The following is an 18,558-nucleotide window of genomic DNA, read 5'->3' as shown; positions in this document are numbered from 1 at the left end:
AGCAAAGTCACAAATAGTTATTTTGAAGTAAAGTCAAATTCAAGTCAGAAATATTTTAATATTCGCTAAAAGACCAAGACTCAAGTCCACATCTCCAAAAATCACAGTAATGGCACTGCAATTTCATCACTTGAGCATTACAATGTAATTGAAATGTAAATGTTCACTCACCAGCTCTATTGAGGGGCTATGCACAGGTGATAAAGCTGTGGGCAAAGGCTTGAACCACTCTTTAATGCTCTGCAAATCAATACAGTAATCTCCATGTAAAAAATCTCCATCTGTCATTTCCTTTACTGAAGGTCTATTGGCATCATCGGTCCAAGTGTTCACATGTTCAAGCACATCTGAACTTCCTTTCCTCTTTCTACTTGGTGCACTGAACTGTTGGTCATTATTCTGCTTTTTCAGTTTTTGAGGTGATGATGAAGGCCTATTGATAGCTGGAGGTGATTTAGGTGAGGAGCGTTTTGAAAATTGCAACTTAGTTTCTGGACTGGGATTCCCTGGAGACGGATGGGAAATTGGTCTTCCTAAAGGACTGTTAAGCAGTGGTTGAGAAGGTATTCTTTTAGGTTGACTTTTCAAGGGTGCTGCCTCTTCTCCTGTAAAAGAAAAATGCATTGCCTCTTCATCACGATTAATCCTCTTCATCACGATTAAGCTTAGTGACTTGATAATGAATACATTTCAGCAAGGTAAAATTTTGCTTAATCAACGCAAGAATTACCAGTAATAAACAAATTTTCTTGTGTCTGGGATGAAGTTTCCACGCAATGCCAGAGTTCTTCCAGCAGCATTCTGACTTTGCCTGAAAAGGAAACATTATCAATTGCCATGCTATTCAGATGTTTTCTTTTAAATATACAAGCATTTAATAGAACAACGGAAAGTCTGACAGTTTTAAATAGGGCTGCACGATGTATCGTTTTAGCATCGATAACGTGATGTGCGCATCCACGACGATAGTCACATCGCAGGATGTGCGATGTAATTAGCCTTAGGGATCGTAATTGATCCGTGATTCATGATCAGTATGGGCCAACAGCTCCCCGGCCCGTAACGCTTGAGATTCGCGGATTAATTGCAAATAACCATCATATAGTGAATTGCGTACGCACATTGCGTACGCACAAAACAGGCCCTGAAAGAGGCGTTCGTCACTTCCCTCGCATAAGTTTTGATTTAAAAAAAAAAACTTGACGGGAAATTTTGCGCACCTGCACGCAAACTCTGACCCATGCGTACTAACGTTTTGGAGATGGAGCTGCGGTAAACTGGGGTTAAATGACTTTTTGGTCACTTTTAGACAGAAAATCCAAAGAAAATTATACATACAGAATACAAATATAATTTCACTCACCAAATCACTTGAAGCAAATATCCATCCCTTCTTAAATGTCAAGCGAGCGCGTTGGGCCGTTTAGTGAAACTGACGCGCTATATATCCTATCTAACGGCACATGAAGTAAAACCGTAAATCTTCGTTATAAGTCCTAATCATTAATACAGTGCGTGTTCACAATAACAGTTTAAATAAATAAAATAATTATTTAAACTGTTTTACTTCTGATATAAACATTTAGATGAAATAAGCCTATGCCATTCTCATTAATGGAGTTAAACACTTGAACTACATGAAATCATAACTGAGAAGTTACAACATATTTTATATTCAATAAATAGAAATATTTGTTGTGGATGCAATGTTTTTGCACACGTTTCCTCTGGCATGCTGTGTTTTAATGTTTTAACTACAGATATAATTGCTTATGATAATAGCAGATTGTCTGAGAAAATAGTTTTGTACAAATAATGCACAAAAAGGTCTATCAGTTTCCATTAAAAATATAAATCAAATAAAAATACTATTTGGCCAGTGGAAAAGATTGAGACAAACTTTCTCTGAAATGTATTTTATACTATTTGATTTATTTATTCAAAAACAAGGCAAGGAAAGGCTGCTAAATGATTTTTATTAATGTGATGTGACGGCACATCCGTATTTCACATTTTCCTAATGTCAGGCCTACCGACATGTTATCACGTGGATGAATAATCAAATGCAAATGATATGCAAATGAGAACATGCATAGTAAAACTAGGCGTTGTAAGCTCCATATATGGTTATTACGGGGAGGAGACACATGTGCACACAATCTTCCGCTGACTATTTTTGGATTTCGGGCGCACATACACTTTTAGTAAGGATCCTACGCACAGTTTTATAAATGAGACCCCTGATCTGTCCAACACTGAACTCACGAGACATAACAAATCGGTAACACTTTAAAATAAGGTTCCATTTATAAACTCTAGTTAACTATATTATACATATATATACTATACTATAATAGTTTCTATGCAGATTTACTCCATTACAAAATCACCACAGTCATTCAGATGATTCATTCTTTCCAAAGAGAGCTATTCAAGTCATCTGGTGAAATTGTTTTCATATTGCGAAGTATATCTCAGAAAAATAAAATATCGCAATGTAATTTTTTCCCAATATCGTGCAGCCCTAGTTTTAAACAATGCATACCTTTGTCAATTAGTGGCTCTGTATCGGTTTGAGAAGACGTACTCTTTTTTTCTAAGATAAAAAAAAAATGTTTAATGACTGAAAACAAATAATATACTAAGTGCACTTATGCATAACTCATACCTTTGTTGAACTCCTTCTCAAGTTTATTCAGTCTTTGCTGAAAACAGTAGAGAAAAGAATAATCAGAATGAATGATTACGGGTTGCCTTTTACTTTACATTTCACCAGAGCATATAAATTATTACAGCAAAATTTGAACCTGTGTTGTGTACAGCACTTCTTCTAGTCTTCTTTTCTCATTGTTTAGAACACCAATTTCATTGTCCTGTTGAAATTTTGACTCTGTGTACAGATAAACACAGTAAGACTTTAGTTTAGCTTTTATCTCCAATCTATATAGTGCACAAAACCATTTGCTGGAACATAAGGTAAGGAGATTAGAAAACAATCCAATATATGTTTTAATGTGCTGTGATAGACAGATATGATAGACATATTCAGATAAGTTAAACAAATCTAAAGCAGAATTAAAAATGGCATTCATGCATACAGTTTAATATGTATATGTAATATGTATAAGATCACTAACACAGACCTTTCAGCACCAAAAGCTCATTCTCAAGGTTTCCTTTCCTGAGAGGAGAAAAAATATATACATATATTAAAACGTAAAAAAATTTTCTTCTGAAGATCACTGTACAACTCAACCCTAACAAATACCAACACCAAATTTTAAAAAAAAGGACAAGCATTTGCAGACCCAGCTAGACTTACATAATTAGGGTCTTGGCATTCTCCAACTTGAGATTCTCATGTTCCTCAATGGTCTGAACATATTTTCTGAGAGAATCCTTGAAATAAAGAAACCCAAAAAATGGGTCAGAAATTAAAAAAAAAAAAAAAAAAAAAACTAAGGCAATCAACGAAATACAAAAAGACAAATAGTATAATAACTCCACTATTTTAGAGCCAATCTAAGGTGGTACTGATACATTAACTTTAAAAATCCAGTATTCCACTTGAATACCATTGATAATAATCTTTTGTTTGGACTAACCAATCTATAAATCACAGCGGCAACTTCAAAGAACCTAACCTGAGTTTCCTGCAGATCTTCCTTCAGTGATTTTATTTCTGTTTTGAGCTTCTCATTCTCCAGGTTTTGCTTTTGCACGGTGTCTGTGAAAATGGCACAATTACATGTTTATGTACAACACAAATATGATACAGGAATTCAGTGAGTGAACAAATCACAGAAAAGACAGTTTCAGTTTTCATTAGGGATGCACATTCATACTGAACTCTTGTACTAGAGTACAAGCGCGCATCCCTTTTTCACAGACATCAGTGGAAAGTTTGTAGTTCGGTCGGATGTAAATGGCAAAGAAGTAAACCGAGATTTCTGATTGTTCAATCAGCACACATGCATCATTTTGATTCAAACTAAATCGTATACAGTATGTAAGTAAAACATAAACTGTTATGTGATTTATGTATAACGAGTGGTTCCCTACATTATTAAAGGACGTTTGCAGGTCAAGTAGTTTCATGAATGCAAACATCCAAAGACCGCGCCCTGAAAGCTGCCTCACACAGCGTGCAAATTGAATCCTCTTTCACGTCTTGCGCTTGAATGGACAAATTTACACAAAATTATGTTAAACGTCCATCTTGGCGAGTATCCTGGTAAAAATAGTCGGTTATATCTTAATGAACGTAAACAAAGAAAATGCACATACTGTAGGGCAAGCTATATTGGATCCGTCCGTGCATTCGGTCTTAAAAGGACAGCAGCCTAATAAACTTGCTGCTGTATTTATTTTACTGATAATCAAACTACAAAAGACAAAGTAATCACTCACTGCTATTGACTGAATTACTTCTGTAACTTTATAAAGATTAATCTATATTTAATTTATAAAGTAAATAATAATATGTAGTATTATTTCACATTTGATTACTTTATTCAAATTATGTACTTGAAAACTACTGTTAGACCTACCTGAAAACCCCCAAAACTTTATAATTTGATTATTTGTTTCTATTTTATTACTGACTGCCTACTTGTTTTTAAATTTTCATTTAAAAGGCTAGTAGTTTTTGCTGTAGTATCAGAATTGGAATAGAGAATAGAGAATTAGTGTGACATTAGTAAAACACCTTTTAACATGCTTATCAGGAAAATAACTGAAGGAAATATATATTTACTAAACAAAAATATTTTTTTGGTTTCTCTACCCAATCCATTAAAAAATTACAAATGCAGTGAAAATACAGGTATCGTATCGGCACCAAAAATGAAAGTATCGTTATCGGACTCGTTTTGGAAAAACTGGTATCGGTGCATCCCTAGTTTTGATCATGTTTTTTTATTAATATTATCAGCACTCTTGACATATAGGCCCTGTTCTAATCTTAAAATAATTTGTGATGCATGTACCCTCTGCTTGTCTTAAGGATTCTTCAGCTTTTTCTTTCCTGTGAGTAGAGAAAGATAAATACAGTGAGTAGAAGACATCATGACAAGCAGAACTAATCAACAGTGATAGTACGGTAAAGAGTGGTCTTACAGAGAAAGTGTCTGAACACTTTCAGCTCTCAGTCTGTTGACATCTTCACATTTCTGTTGATACAATTTCAATTCAGCCTGTTGTATAAAAAAGCAAAAAGAAAAGAGAAATTAGCATGCACATATTTCAAGTCCAGTTAAAGTTAGCTTAACCTATGGCTCGTTTCCACTGAGTGGTACGGTACAGTTCGGTACGGTACGCAATTATTTGCGTTTCCACTGTCAAAAGTTGTGAATGGTACCAAAAAGCCGGGGTACCTAGCACAGTGGTACGGTACTAAAAGGTGGAGCTAGACTCACTGCAGAACGTTGATTGGTAGACAGAGTATCGTCATTTGTGCGTGCTACAAGGGCATTAGAAGCGCCATTTTTTAATATACAGCTGAAATATAATACTACTGTTATTGTGTCACGAAATGTAGTTTTAAGAGTTTTTCAGGCAAGAATGTAGTATTTTAAAGCTCAAATCTGTGGTTTATTTATAGATTTATGATAATTTGACTGAGATCCATTCCAAGCAATCACCGGGCGCTCGGCGCTCATGTACCCTGCCTGGAACAGCCTTTCCTCAGCTAGTCATTCTGATGTTTGCCGGTGACTCTGACGTCTCTGTAGTGGTTAAACATTATATATAATTCGTCTTGTATAGACCTAACAGGCGATCTTTGGTCTCGTGAATCTATGATTCGTTCCCTGGCCAATAGCTTTAGCAGAAGGCTAAGTGAATTTTCATATATTTGAGCGCTGAATTTGTATATTTGACTGAATTGTTTGCTTTATGTTATTAAAGCTTTATTGTATAGCTTTTTGTACCTTTTACTTATACTTTTATAATGGCTATTATTGATGAAACTGAAATTTAACAAAAAGACATAGGTTTGAGTTTTGTCATTTTTTATTTTATTACGAGATCATCTGTAATGTTGTTTATTGCAACATTTGTACCAATGCACATATTGCCTGGAATATGTTTAAAATTTTTAAATTTAAACGAAAAGAGGCAGGGTTGTGTTTTATATTTAGTTTTGTTATAAATATAGGCTACCGTATAGCCTATATGCAGTGAATATAGCCTAATCAATAGGTTATGTGTTGCCTAAACCACATTTTTGTGCTTATAATGTTTAAAATGTATTAAAATGAAATCGAAAAAATATTTCGTTTTATTGTTGCCTAAAATGTACATACAGAGATAACCGAAGTAGCAGAGCGAGCTGAGTGGCGCTTTCAAGAATGCGCTGTTCCATTAGCAGAACTACTGGACTCGCGTCCTCGGGAGTCATTCTCCTGAGTCGGATTTTGCGCAGGCTACTTGGTATTGAGAAACGCCTAATCCCGGCGCTTGTTTCTTGTGACAAACATGCCGAGAAGCAAGAACAAGATCTGCTGTATGTCATCCATTGTTGTTTACTATGTGGCTTTCTTCTTTGCGCGAAAATGACGTCGATCGCTTCTTTCCGGCAAACACCACGCCTATCAAGTAAGGGTACTGTTGGCGGTGGAAACGCTAGCCAGATCATGGTTTACCGAACCGCACTGTACCGTACCGTACCGCTCAGTGGAAACGAGCCATAACTTCACGATGAATGACCATTCTAACTTGAATTTAAGAACTTGTAGATCCTTATATTGAATTGGTAGAAAAGATCGCAAACTTAAAGGCCCAAATATTCTCCAATCAAAAGTAGTTAAAGAACAAACTAGCATGACATAATTTAACAATATTAGGCACTCAAAAAAAAAAGTTAGTTTGGAATTTTTTCCAGGAAACAGTTTGCCAAACCAAACTTTCCAAAAAAGTTGTCAGGTAAACACCTTCACACTACCGTGGTGATTAGTAGTTGTGCTCTGATGTGGAAGTCTTTTCCGGTTCAGTTCTTTTGTTCAATCCATCAATATCAGACGCAAGTAGAAACAAAAACACAGGAAACTGCTGCAAATCTTGTGCAAACACATCACCATTGCTACGATCAGATGCTTTCTTAACTTCTGTTTTCTCACCGCTGTTATTATTGCGGTGTCTATTTTGTTATTTAGAGGAAAGTGTGCAGCACATATTTACATATTTATGAAAACGCTGCTTTCAACAGCTTAGGAGGCATTGGAATGCTCACCAACAGTATATAGCTGCAAAACTATTTTTCAAACTTCTTTTTACTGCTAAGCAAAGAACAAAATAAAATTTACCTTAAGTATATAGGGGCTTTAGTTCAATACAAAAGCACAGTTTTTCGATCTCTTACATGGGTAAATGCCAGGGAATGTGCGAGACTAGTCGATTAAACCGGTGTTTCTCAACTGGTGGGTCACAACCTACTTGGTGTGCAGTCAAAGAAACAACTTCAACAACAAAAAAGTTAAATTCTAAATGTTTTTTTCTGATGGGAGACTTATTTTTGAAAGACGTGCATGTGTTGACACTTCTGTCAGAGGGCCTGAGAAAAACACGTTGTCCCAATTCAGTATCTGCGGTCAGATGACATGTTGTCAGGCTATATTTCATTCTCATTATTCTATCGTTATTTAAAAAAAAAAAGGAAAAAAAAGAAATATATATATATATATATATATATATATATATATATATATATATATATATATATATATATATATATATATATATATATATATATATATATTGAGAAAAATAAAGTCTCACCTCAGTAAAACGAACTTTCCTGTCAGATGTTATACTGTGCTCGTAGCGCACACTCTTCAATTGCAAGCGCAAATGCGGCGGCACATACTGTATATCACTTCACTAAATTGCAAAAGAAACTACAAGCATGCAACGTAATATAGTTATGTAGTCAAATAGTAAGTCATGAAATAAAAGTAAAGTACCAATAAATCACGTTACTGGTACGTCATTTTTTAGCTGTGAATAACTGCATGCAGGTATGATGTTCATTCTATTCAGAAGCAGTTTCCATGTTTCATTAACAGTTCGTGTTAGTATTGTGAATTCACCATGGTAAGTGTTGTTTCCATAACCCCAATACGACATGTTATTTTCATTTTGTGTTATTTTGTATATTTTTCCATTTTCTGCAAGCTTTTTCAAGGTATATTTAAGTTATTGTTAAGATTTTAGGCATATCAAGTTGCAATACTGAACAAGGAAACTAAACCAACCGCATATGTCTACTACAGTACATGATTCCATTCAGAATTACTAAACAGCAATTATAGCAGAAAATTTACATTTTTAAGACTTACTAAACCCGACCGATAAAAACATTATCCTGAATGTGTTTGGAAACAACATGAATGTACTGAAATGTGTAAATACAATGTGCAATCAGTGTGTCGAGAGCGCACATACACGGTTTGTTTGCGCATCAATATAACAGACTCGCACGTGCTTACTGTAAGATTCATTCAAGGTAATCGTCTTTACCTTGATTGCAATCCTCATCCATCAAAACTTTACTAGTGAGACGCTGGTTTGCTTTATCCAGCCGAGAAACGAAGTTTGTATATCATCTTGCCATACACAGTGATGGGATGTTTTGATGTTCCGTTCAATCAGTATTTCACACACCGCGATGCGTGAGGGCAAGCGGTCTTCAGAAACAATGACAGAATATGACACAGCTTGTGTTTTAAAGTGAAACACACTGGAATTAATAATTCACTGAAGTCTCTATTCTCTCAGCAATCTCTGATGTAATCAGCCTGGTTTTCTTTACATTAGCGCTGTTTTGGAAAGAACATTTTCTAGTTTACCAGCTTAAAATGATCTAATTGCAATCAAAGAAGCAAAATCAGGTCAAAGGGTTAAAATAGAAATTTCCATCTACCAGGGTTAGAGGTATTGTAGATGCTCAGTGTTATAAACTCCCAACTTCTAAGATCATCTAACTGCATGACGCAAATTACGTTAATGACGCCTATTTCACGTGCTTTATTATTATGTCTGTTTATTTGTCTGTAACGTAATTTATATTCGTTATTTACGTTAAATTATTTAAATGTGTTAAGGATTTAGAATTAATTGCATGCGCTACCGCATTAATGTTGACAGCCCTAGTTTATATTAATACTTAACTTTTTTATAAAAGTGGAAGTTTTTAAATCTGTATTGAAATTGGCAATGAGAATCAGGGAAATTCATTGCAATTGGTAGCGATTACTGAAATTATGATGTGATGGTTAGAAATTCAGGGGTTTGAACACAAACCTTAATTTTCTCCAGCTCTGTCTTCATCTGTTCATACTCCACTGTTTGCTTCTCTAAGGGCTCAAGCTTCAGTAGCACCTCATCCAGCTGTCTGTGCAGTTTGCTGCTCTCTCTGTGAAAAACACATCACCATGTTTCAAAGGCATTCTTCAAACACACATTTAGTCAATATACTTCAATCATAATTGACAATTTTTTGGCAGAAAATTATGCTATTGTGCACATTATCAAACTTCTAAAACTTTAGGCTACTGCACAACAAATTACCTGTGCTTGCTTTAAGGAACTTATCTGTAGCAACTGAGGGTAAAAGTACATGTAAAGCAGCATCTTGGCTTTGCATTACTTTAGTTGCAACATAACAAGTACAATATCTTTGCAATAATTATTGCAAATTATGCCAGTTGAGGAATCAGTGCACATGCATGGCATATTCACTGGTATATCTATTCTTCTGGTAACAGCCTGGTAAATGTGCACTGTAAATCACTTTGATAAATAGCAGCTGCTTAAAACATAAATGTCACCTAAAAATAAATCTATTACGCATGTAACTAGTGAAAAAGAAAATAAGGTCTTACCTCTGTGATTTCTGAAGCTGTGACTTTTTGTCAAGGAAAACAAAGATGGATTCAGAGAAAATGTAAATTTTTAAAGTTTCGGCTTCACTGTGCTCCAGACCAGTGTATGTGAGCAGTACGGAGTGGGTAGTAGAGTGCGATTGTGCCTGGGACAATGAGCACATTTTCACTTTAGAGTTTCTGTGATTTTTATCACTACAGATTTGGACGTTTCTCTGACTAGCAGTCATGGAATAGGTAATGGAAACCCCATATAGGAGCTTAAGCAGAATAATTAATTAAGAGATATGTTAAAGGAACTAGGAAATTATATTTGCCATTGCTCTAGTTAAATACAAATGCTTGGTAACTTGCAAAGTTGAACACTTTCTTTTGCAACCATTTTCATTGGATGGGGGGGGGGGGGAGATTAACTGGCCAAAATGTTTCTAAAATGTAATGTAATAATGATATCAGAAATTACAAATGTTTCAAAGAATGAAAATGAAAAATAACAATTTTGTTGAATGTATATTATTATATAAGGGAAAACTGGATAAAAAAATACCTTAATTGATCCACACTGGAAATGTTATTTTTAAATGTTTATATTTTTATTTTTATTGATTTCCAAAGAATTCATGAAACCAAACTTTCTTTCTTTACTTTATTTAGTAGTAAATATTAGGGCAAGACGCATTTCACACATACCACCTCTGTGCCGGGGTGAGCAAACTTGCATTCGGATTTTACACCAGCGGTGTAATTGAACAGTGACAGTATTGAAAACTAAATTCTTAGTGCCACTGAAAATTACTACAAAATTGAAATACAATCACATTTACATCTAAATGTTAATTTATTTCATTTTAACCGGCTACCATTTGGAAAGGATGCTGCGTAATACAACGTAAAAATGCCATTTGTTCTTAGATTGAACCAAAACAAAAACATTGTTTCTAATTCAGTATTAACTTTGTTTCTTAAATGGTATAAAAATAATATTTCACTCTCAACCATGCTGTTGTAATGACTATCAGCATGGCTGTGAGGTGATTACCTGAGGCTTAGTGTGGCCGGGCTGATATTCAATACAACAGCACTCCTGCTCATGTGATGTTGCACAATATACGTACCCAACAACTAACATAAAATCTACAATAAAATTAATCAGTAAATCAACACACATCATGACAAAAGCAAGAACAATCATATCATCTACATAGCTTTGGAAAGGATATCGTCACACTTCTCTTTGTATTCACTCAAGAGACGGCTGAAATAAAAATGTGAAAGTTATTAGAAGATAAGAATGTTAGTTTTATTCAAAAATGCAGTTAAAACTGAAATGTCAGCAAGTAAGATGTTCATTTTTGCCATTAAGTATGAATCTGATTATTACAGTTACAGTACTTACAAAAAAATAACTGTAAATATATTTCTTTAAACATTCTAGTTGGAACGGCCTAACCCTAAATATTAAACTTTTGCAACTCAATTGCAATTACTAAAGTTTGAACCATTTAACAAACATGTTATATTCAAACTCTGCTATAGGCATTAAGTCTAGATATGCCAACTATATTTTATTTATTTACTGTAAAATGTATATGTAATAAAGTAAAAGTGACATGTGAAGGCCAAGTAAGGCAACCCATACTCAGAATTTGTCCTCTGCATTTAACCCATCCAAGTTAGTGCACAAACATTAGGAGTATAGTGAGTAGTGAACAAACACACTGCAAACAGTGACACAATGTTGTGTTTAAAATTTGTGAATCTTCCATTGACCAGAGTCGTTGATAGAGTTGCGACACTCCCATAGACTTTCACTGGAATCAGAGAATGCAGAAGTATCATGTGTCGTCGGGCAAATGATAGTTGTGAACTTCGGAATCAAACCAAAAATGGTTCCTGCGATGAACCCCATTCATTTCAGTATCTACCAAGCACATCCGCTGGCAAGTTGATGAAATGACTGTTTTTTTTTTTTTACATTTTCACGCTTTAGCTGACTTCTCATGAGTCTATCATTATTATTTTGCCAGTTTTTGTTTGATGTTTCTCATTATACAAACCTAAATCAAGTTGGGACATTTTGTAAAATGCAATAAAATCAAGAATCTGTGATTTGTTGATTCTCTTTCAACTTTATTTAATTGACAAAAGTACAAAGAAAATATTTTGTTTTCACTGAACAATTTTATATATTTTGTAAATATGGTTCCTACTACACACTTTAAAAAAGTTAGGACAGAGGCAAAATAAAAGTGAAAAGCTTATACAATATCCAAGTTAAACTGTTTTGAAACAGTCAACAATAAGTGAATTGGAAAGAGGTGAGGGTATCGTGATTGAGTGTTAAAGAAAAATTATATTTACAAAATACAATTAAGTTGTTCAGTGAAAAGATTAGAAATCTTTTCTTTGTACTTTTGTCAGTTAAAGTTGAAAGAGAATTAACAAATTACAGATTTTATTGCATTTTACAAAATGTCCCAACTTTTCTTGATTTGGGGTAGTATAATAGCTAATAAGATTCTAATAGCAGTTAGACAACACGATTAACACGTCACTAACCAGATGTCAGATTGTTCAGGCCCGGTACACATAGGGCCACTATAGCAAACCTAAGGGCACCCTTTATAGTAGCCTATCTTGGTGCCACAGCGTTTTTTTACCACAGAAATAATTAGTAAAATAATAATAATAATATTATCTTCAACATTCATACAATATGTTATTATTGCTACAGATACATATAGTACACTTTACACGTTTTAATACTATTTTCACACCTCTTTTAATACATCCCTTAGTCTTACCATACAGAATATACTAGTCCACGTAGTAATCAGTGCACATGATGATTGATATTTGCCAAAATGTCCTGCTATCTGTCCCACTGCAACCCATTTAAACATGATGACAGCTTGGGTTTGTCTGGAACTATTGAGATCTACATGAACCACGTGACCGCGAGGCGGCGAGATTACAGAAGAGTGTCGCAATTCTGTCTCTTTTTTTTTTCAACGGCTCTGCCAATGACTTGATCTACTGAATTATCAACGTTCAAATGTAACCGGCAGTAGTGGTGTCACTGTAATACTTGCATAGCAATTCAGTAATTGGTTTTCTTTCTTGCATCTATTTGCATACTAAATTGTGAATAATATCCCATTTTTCATTTAGTAGAAAACAATACGCTGAGTGTCATGACAACAAGAGCGTTGTCAGAGCGGTGGTGCAGAAGAACCAAAGTCAGACATAAACTTACTTCACATTTTTAAAACTGTTCCTTTGCTTCCTTGCAAGTACGTGACTAAATGTATGTGTAAGGTATTCTTGAATTGATAGAATATAATTAAAAACAATAGTAATAAAAGCACTCACTCCGTTTCGACGATCTTTTGCTTGAGAGTTAACAAAGCAGCCACATATTCATCTAAGTTCTGAAAATGTAAACATAGTATTAGCTTTAACTTACTTGTAATCAACAGCCAAAACCATGAAAAGTGCATTCATTCATCAACTAAAAGAATGACTCTGGTATCTGCATTAAACACGAAATCAATAAACTAAAAAAACATAAACAGTTGTGTGCCACTAAGTGGAAATCACATTCGTTCGATGCGACTGTAAAATTAAAACAGTGACTAAGACAGGTGTAATATAAACAACATATATAGCGTATTCATACACTCAATCTTCATATGTTTAACAACAAAATAATTATCAAATTAACATATTGCGTTATTAATTACCGTATCATGGCCATAATTAATGCGTAACCAATTAATCAAGCAAATAACTAACTTACTGGACAGTAACGTTATGTTAGTTTGAGGAATAAACTTCTCACCTGATTTAAAACAGTGCAGTTTTGACAGGTGCCAGGAGTTGCTTCAGAGGCGATTCCTCCGGCTTTGGACTGGTTCTCCCCCGGCATCATGGTAAAGATTCAATAATATCAGCGGAATCGTATCGTCCCTCCAAATATATAAAAACGTGTAACCAAAACAAGCCCCTCAGATCATTGCGCACGCAAACGTACTTCTACCGCAGCACGTTGACTGAGGACCCCAGGGGAAGGGCCCCAGCTGCCCGCTGTTGACGCCTGATTAAAAAGTGATATGGTTTCATAAAACTTTTAAAATTATTGTACGGTGGTATTTCAAACAAAGTCCATCACTTTACAAAGTAAAAAGTAATTTACAGTGTGAAACGAATGGGGTAAACTTTAATATAATTGGATTATAATAATGGAGTTGATTCTAGGCATATGGGGTAGAAGCTTCTGACCGCTGTGAAACTGTAGGTAGGCAAAAAACATATCTATGGGCAAAAAAAACGTCCTGGTCTGACTAAACAAGGATGACCAGGACGCATTGCACTTACGTGCGCTATCAATCCGGAACTACTCATGTTTAAGGACGAATTTATGAAAAACAAGTATACAATAAGAGGCTCTTTAGTTGTGCCTGAGACTTTTCACCATATGTCTATGCTTTTCTCAGCGCTGGTCACGCTGGTCATTATACATTCAGTACTACACTTATACAACTACAACACCTTCACAATACTCTTGATTTCTGATTAAGTGTATTATTCAACGCTGATGCACAAAAGAGTGTTTCAGCCTCACCTTGTTGAATCTTGGAATTCTGTACCTTCACTTTGATGGTAATAATTCGAACTCATTATGCAGGATATGAATAGGGTTATAAACCATATTATTAGCCAGCCTTAGCAAATTGTTATAAGCTGAATCATAAAGCTTCTCAAGAGGCTGACCTACAATCTTTGAACAGATTTTTAATTGTATTAAACAACTTTGTTTTTACCATTAGGGTTGCAATATTGCAGTATACTCATTACCACAGACCTAAAGAACAACAGAAGAATCTATTGTCTTACTCCAAATGACCTAAGACGACGAAGAAAGCAAATTCTCTGCTTTGTTCTTTTACAGAGAGTATCAATATTATCTTTGCAGGATAACATATCATCTATCATCCTCCTTTAACCAGTCTAATTTTTTCACTACGAATAAAAACAGACATTATATGAGTGTCAGATGTCGACCCAAATATTATCTTCTCGGTTTTACTTGTATTAATGACAAGAGCATTTATTCACACACCACTCTATCAATTTATTCAAACCCTGTTGATGAAGCCCACTGTCCAAGTCATTCAACACAGATATTAAAACAGTGTCATCAACATCATTTTGTAACGTGAACTTAATGCAATTAGCATTAAAGCATCAACATTGGCTTGATTGTAACTCATTGTCATTTGCTCTTGCTGTGATCTCTTGTGAGTGACAGGTTGTCCCGCTCCTGCGCCAGTAAACACGTCATCAGAGAAGAAATGTTGTTGCAAAAGGGAGAGGAAGTAACTTTTGTTAAAGTTTATAAGGGCGCATGAATTTAATTGCATTGATAAACAATTTATAATTAATACTGCTATATTCCAACAAACAAACAAGTCCATTTTGATTTCATAGTGACTTTAATGCTAGGAAAACCTATGCATTTTCTGGCTTTGCAACCCTACCAAATCACAAAAAAGCCTGTTTGATGATTCCCAGAATGGCAGAGTCTCTAGTGGGGACACTGTGTGCTGGAGTGCTAGTCTGTGAGTGTACGTATATACATTTGGGGTATCTGCACAAATTCACTAGTCAGTGCAAGAATTCAGGAAATGCTTTAAACCAGAAGTTATGTGATCATTACTGGGTCCAAAAGACACACATCAAGGGTCAGTGTGAGTGGTTTAATAAAACTTTGGTTAGCAGTCAAGATCTCTCTCACATACTAAGAAACACAGAGCCAACTATCTGCTTCAGGTCTTATTCATGTCCATAGGGGTGATTCTTCTGGCCTCCAGCTCCTCATTGGGGGAGAAAGGTATAACAATTAGTAGATTGTTCTTTGGATAGTTTCATGTATCAATGAACATATCTGTGCTTCCACCAATGTAGAACTAGCGGCTACAACTACAACTGCCACTGCAACGAAAGCCATGGTGGCAGTAATGACGAGCCTGGTCCCAATGTGTTTCTGCCTTCAAAAATTGTTAAAAAGATTAAAAGTTAAAAAGTTATTGCGTTTATTTAACCCCACCACAAACCACTCTAAAAAAAAATACTAATAATAATATCATAATGTAAACAACTCAAACACACCTATATACACTGAACAAAATTATAAACGCAACACTTTTGTTTTTGCCCCATTTTTCATGAGCTGAACTCAAAGGTTTGAGAGAGCATGCAACTGGCATGCTGACTGCAGGAATGTTCACCGGAGCTGTTGCCTGTGAATTGAATGTTCATTTCTCTACCATAAGCCATCTCCAAAGGCATTTCAGAGAATTTGGCAGTACATCCAACTGGCCTCAAAACCGCAGACGACGTGTAACCACAGCAGCCCAGGACCTCCACATCCAGCATCTTCACCTCCAAGATTGTCTGAGACCAGCCACATGGACAGCTGCTGCAACAATCGGTTTACATTACCAAATAATTTCTGCACAAACTGTCAGAAACCGCCTCAGGGAATCTCATCTGCATGCTCGTCGTCCTCATCGGAGTCTAGACCTGACTGCAGTTCGTCATCGTAACCCACTTGAGTGGACAAGTGCTCACATTCGGCATGGCGTCTGGCACTTTGGAGGTGTTCTCTTCACGGATGAATCACGGTTTTCACTGTACAGGGCAGATAGCAGACAGCATGTATGGCGTTGTGTGGGTGAGCGGTTTGTTGATGTCAACGTTGTGGATCGAGTTGCCCATGGTGGCGGTGGGGTTATGGTATGAGCAGGCATATGTTATGGACATACGTCATTGTATCTCTGTGCATTCAAAATGCCATCAAAAAAATGCACCCGTGTTCGTTCACAGGTGCATTATATTGATGGCATTTTGAATGCACAGAGATACAGTGACGACATCCTGAGGCCCATTGTTTTGTCATTCATCCACGACCATTACCTCATGTTGCAGCATTATAATGCACAGCACCATGTTGCAAGGATCTGTACACAATTCCTGGAAGCTGAAAACATCCCAGTTCTTGCATGGCCAGCATACTCACCGGACATAAAACCCATTGAGCATGTTTGGGATGCTCTGTATACGACAGCGTGTTCCAGGTCCTGCCAATATCCAGCAACTTCGCACAGCCATTGAAGAGAAGTGGACCAACATTCCACAGGACACAATAGACGACCTGATCAACTCTATGTGAAGGAGATGTGTTGCACTCTGTGAGGCAAATGGTGGTCACACCAGATACTGACTGGTTTTCGGACCCCCAATACAGTAAAACTGCACATTTTAGAGTGGCCTTTTATTGTGGCCAGCCTAAGGCACACCTGTGCAATAATCATGCATTCTAATCAGCATCATGATATGCCACACCAGTGAGGTGGATGGATTATCCCGGCAAAGAAGTGCTCACTAACATAGATTTAGAACAATTTTGAGAAATAGGCCTTTTGTGTACATAGAAAAAGTCTTAGATCTTTGAGTTCAGCTCATGAAAAATGAGTGCAAAAATAAGTGTTGCATTTATAATTTTTTTCAGTATAGATATAAAATGCTGCATTAAACAATTTTGTAAGAAAAAAAATAAAAAATAAACCCCATAGTGCAGAGGTCTTCAATCCTGCTCCTGGAGGGCCACTGTCCTGCAGAGTTTAGTTCCAACCTGCTTCAGCACACCTGCCTTTGTATATTCAAGCGATCCTGAAGAGCTTGATGAGCCGATTCGGGTGTGTTTGATTAGGGTTGGAACTAAACTCTGCAGGACAGTGGCCCTTCAGGAGCAGGATTGTACACCTCTGCCATAGTGGATTCTAAGTGATCAAAGGCTTAGCAAGTTCCAATTCAGCCTATTGCAAAGGTTCTGCCAGTAGTGGGCACTCATGCAACTTATGCAATGACATGCATCCGAGTGAACGAGATTGAGGGAAGTTAGCGAGTGAAGGGCATGACAATTTTTGACTGGAATGCAGCCCAAGCCAATACTAAATGGGGGAGGGTTGATTGTAGTCTCTTTGTAGGTTGGTAAACTTTTATAGGATCTGCTTGGCCAGGTGATCCATTTTCTTCGTACCCAAAACGAGCTGACACCCATTAGAAGTAAATTATTATTGGTTTTTGGCATATTCTGACCAGACTATGAAGAATTCCAGGATGTCTTGCCTGGATGTAGATGAACACTTGAGGTTGTTATTGCTGAATATGAATCTGAACAAACCAACAGCAAGATTCCATCCATCCACTAAAGAGCAATCAAAACAAATATAATTTCTGTTGTGAAAACATACACTGTCTCAGTTTTAACAATTCTGATCTTAAAATGGACTGTTCTTAACGTGTACTGCTATGGCTGCAGTTGAATTACTAGAATCAGGCTCTCTTGAACCAGTTGTTTTTTTTAAGGAGGATTTGAGTCATGGGGTTCAGATTGCTGTTTACATGTACAAAACATGACAAATAGTCTAAAATCTTGCATTCAAATGTTATATTTGTGCTGTAACAAACACTGAATAGATTGTAGATTAAACAGTTTGATTTCAGGGTCTTGTCAGCTTGCAGGGTTCTGCTTTAGAGAACAAAATCTCCTTCAGTGTCTCCAACACCGGTGTTCTACAGCCGCGCTGCATCCTGTTAATCCTCAGCTCCA

At 36.1% G+C, this 18,558-nt stretch overlaps 1 protein-coding gene across 2 annotated transcripts in view; it reads right to left on the bottom strand.

Moving 5' to 3' along the window:
- Positions 1-13,958, bottom strand: part of ice1 (KIAA0947-like (H. sapiens)) — a 28,176-nt gene extending 14,218 nt beyond the window's left edge. Inside the window, exons 1-14 of one of the 2 annotated variants that reach the window (XM_077207276.1) lie at positions 13,723-13,958; positions 13,254-13,312; positions 11,083-11,136; positions 9,301-9,412; positions 5,119-5,195; positions 4,989-5,026; positions 3,645-3,727; positions 3,323-3,399; positions 3,144-3,181; positions 2,808-2,890; positions 2,669-2,705; positions 2,546-2,596; positions 731-811; positions 172-605 (exon numbers count right to left, since the gene is read on the bottom strand). In XM_077207276.1, the coding sequence (XP_077063391.1) occupies positions 172-605; positions 731-811; positions 2,546-2,596; positions 2,669-2,705; positions 2,808-2,890; positions 3,144-3,181; positions 3,323-3,399; positions 3,645-3,727; positions 4,989-5,026; positions 5,119-5,195; positions 9,301-9,412; positions 11,083-11,136; positions 13,254-13,312; positions 13,723-13,812 (1,314 nt within the window). In that variant the 5' untranslated portion in view covers positions 13,813-13,958. Of the gene's footprint in view, positions 1-171; positions 606-730; positions 812-2,545; positions 2,597-2,668; positions 2,706-2,807; positions 2,891-3,143; positions 3,182-3,322; positions 3,400-3,644; positions 3,728-4,988; positions 5,027-5,118; positions 5,196-9,300; positions 9,413-9,881; positions 11,137-13,253; positions 13,313-13,722 lie in introns of both variants that reach the window. The other variant, XM_077207284.1, reaches the window with a different exon arrangement.
- Positions 13,959-18,558: the final 4,600 nt, after the last annotated feature.

This window comes from Siphateles boraxobius, unplaced genomic scaffold, assembly GCF_051911475.1.
Source record: "Siphateles boraxobius isolate OS27281-9 unplaced genomic scaffold, OSU_SipBor_1 12, whole genome shotgun sequence".
Taxonomy (NCBI): Eukaryota; Metazoa; Chordata; class Actinopteri; order Cypriniformes; family Leuciscidae; genus Siphateles; species Siphateles boraxobius.
This window is presented reverse-complemented; position numbering and strand designations above follow the sequence as displayed.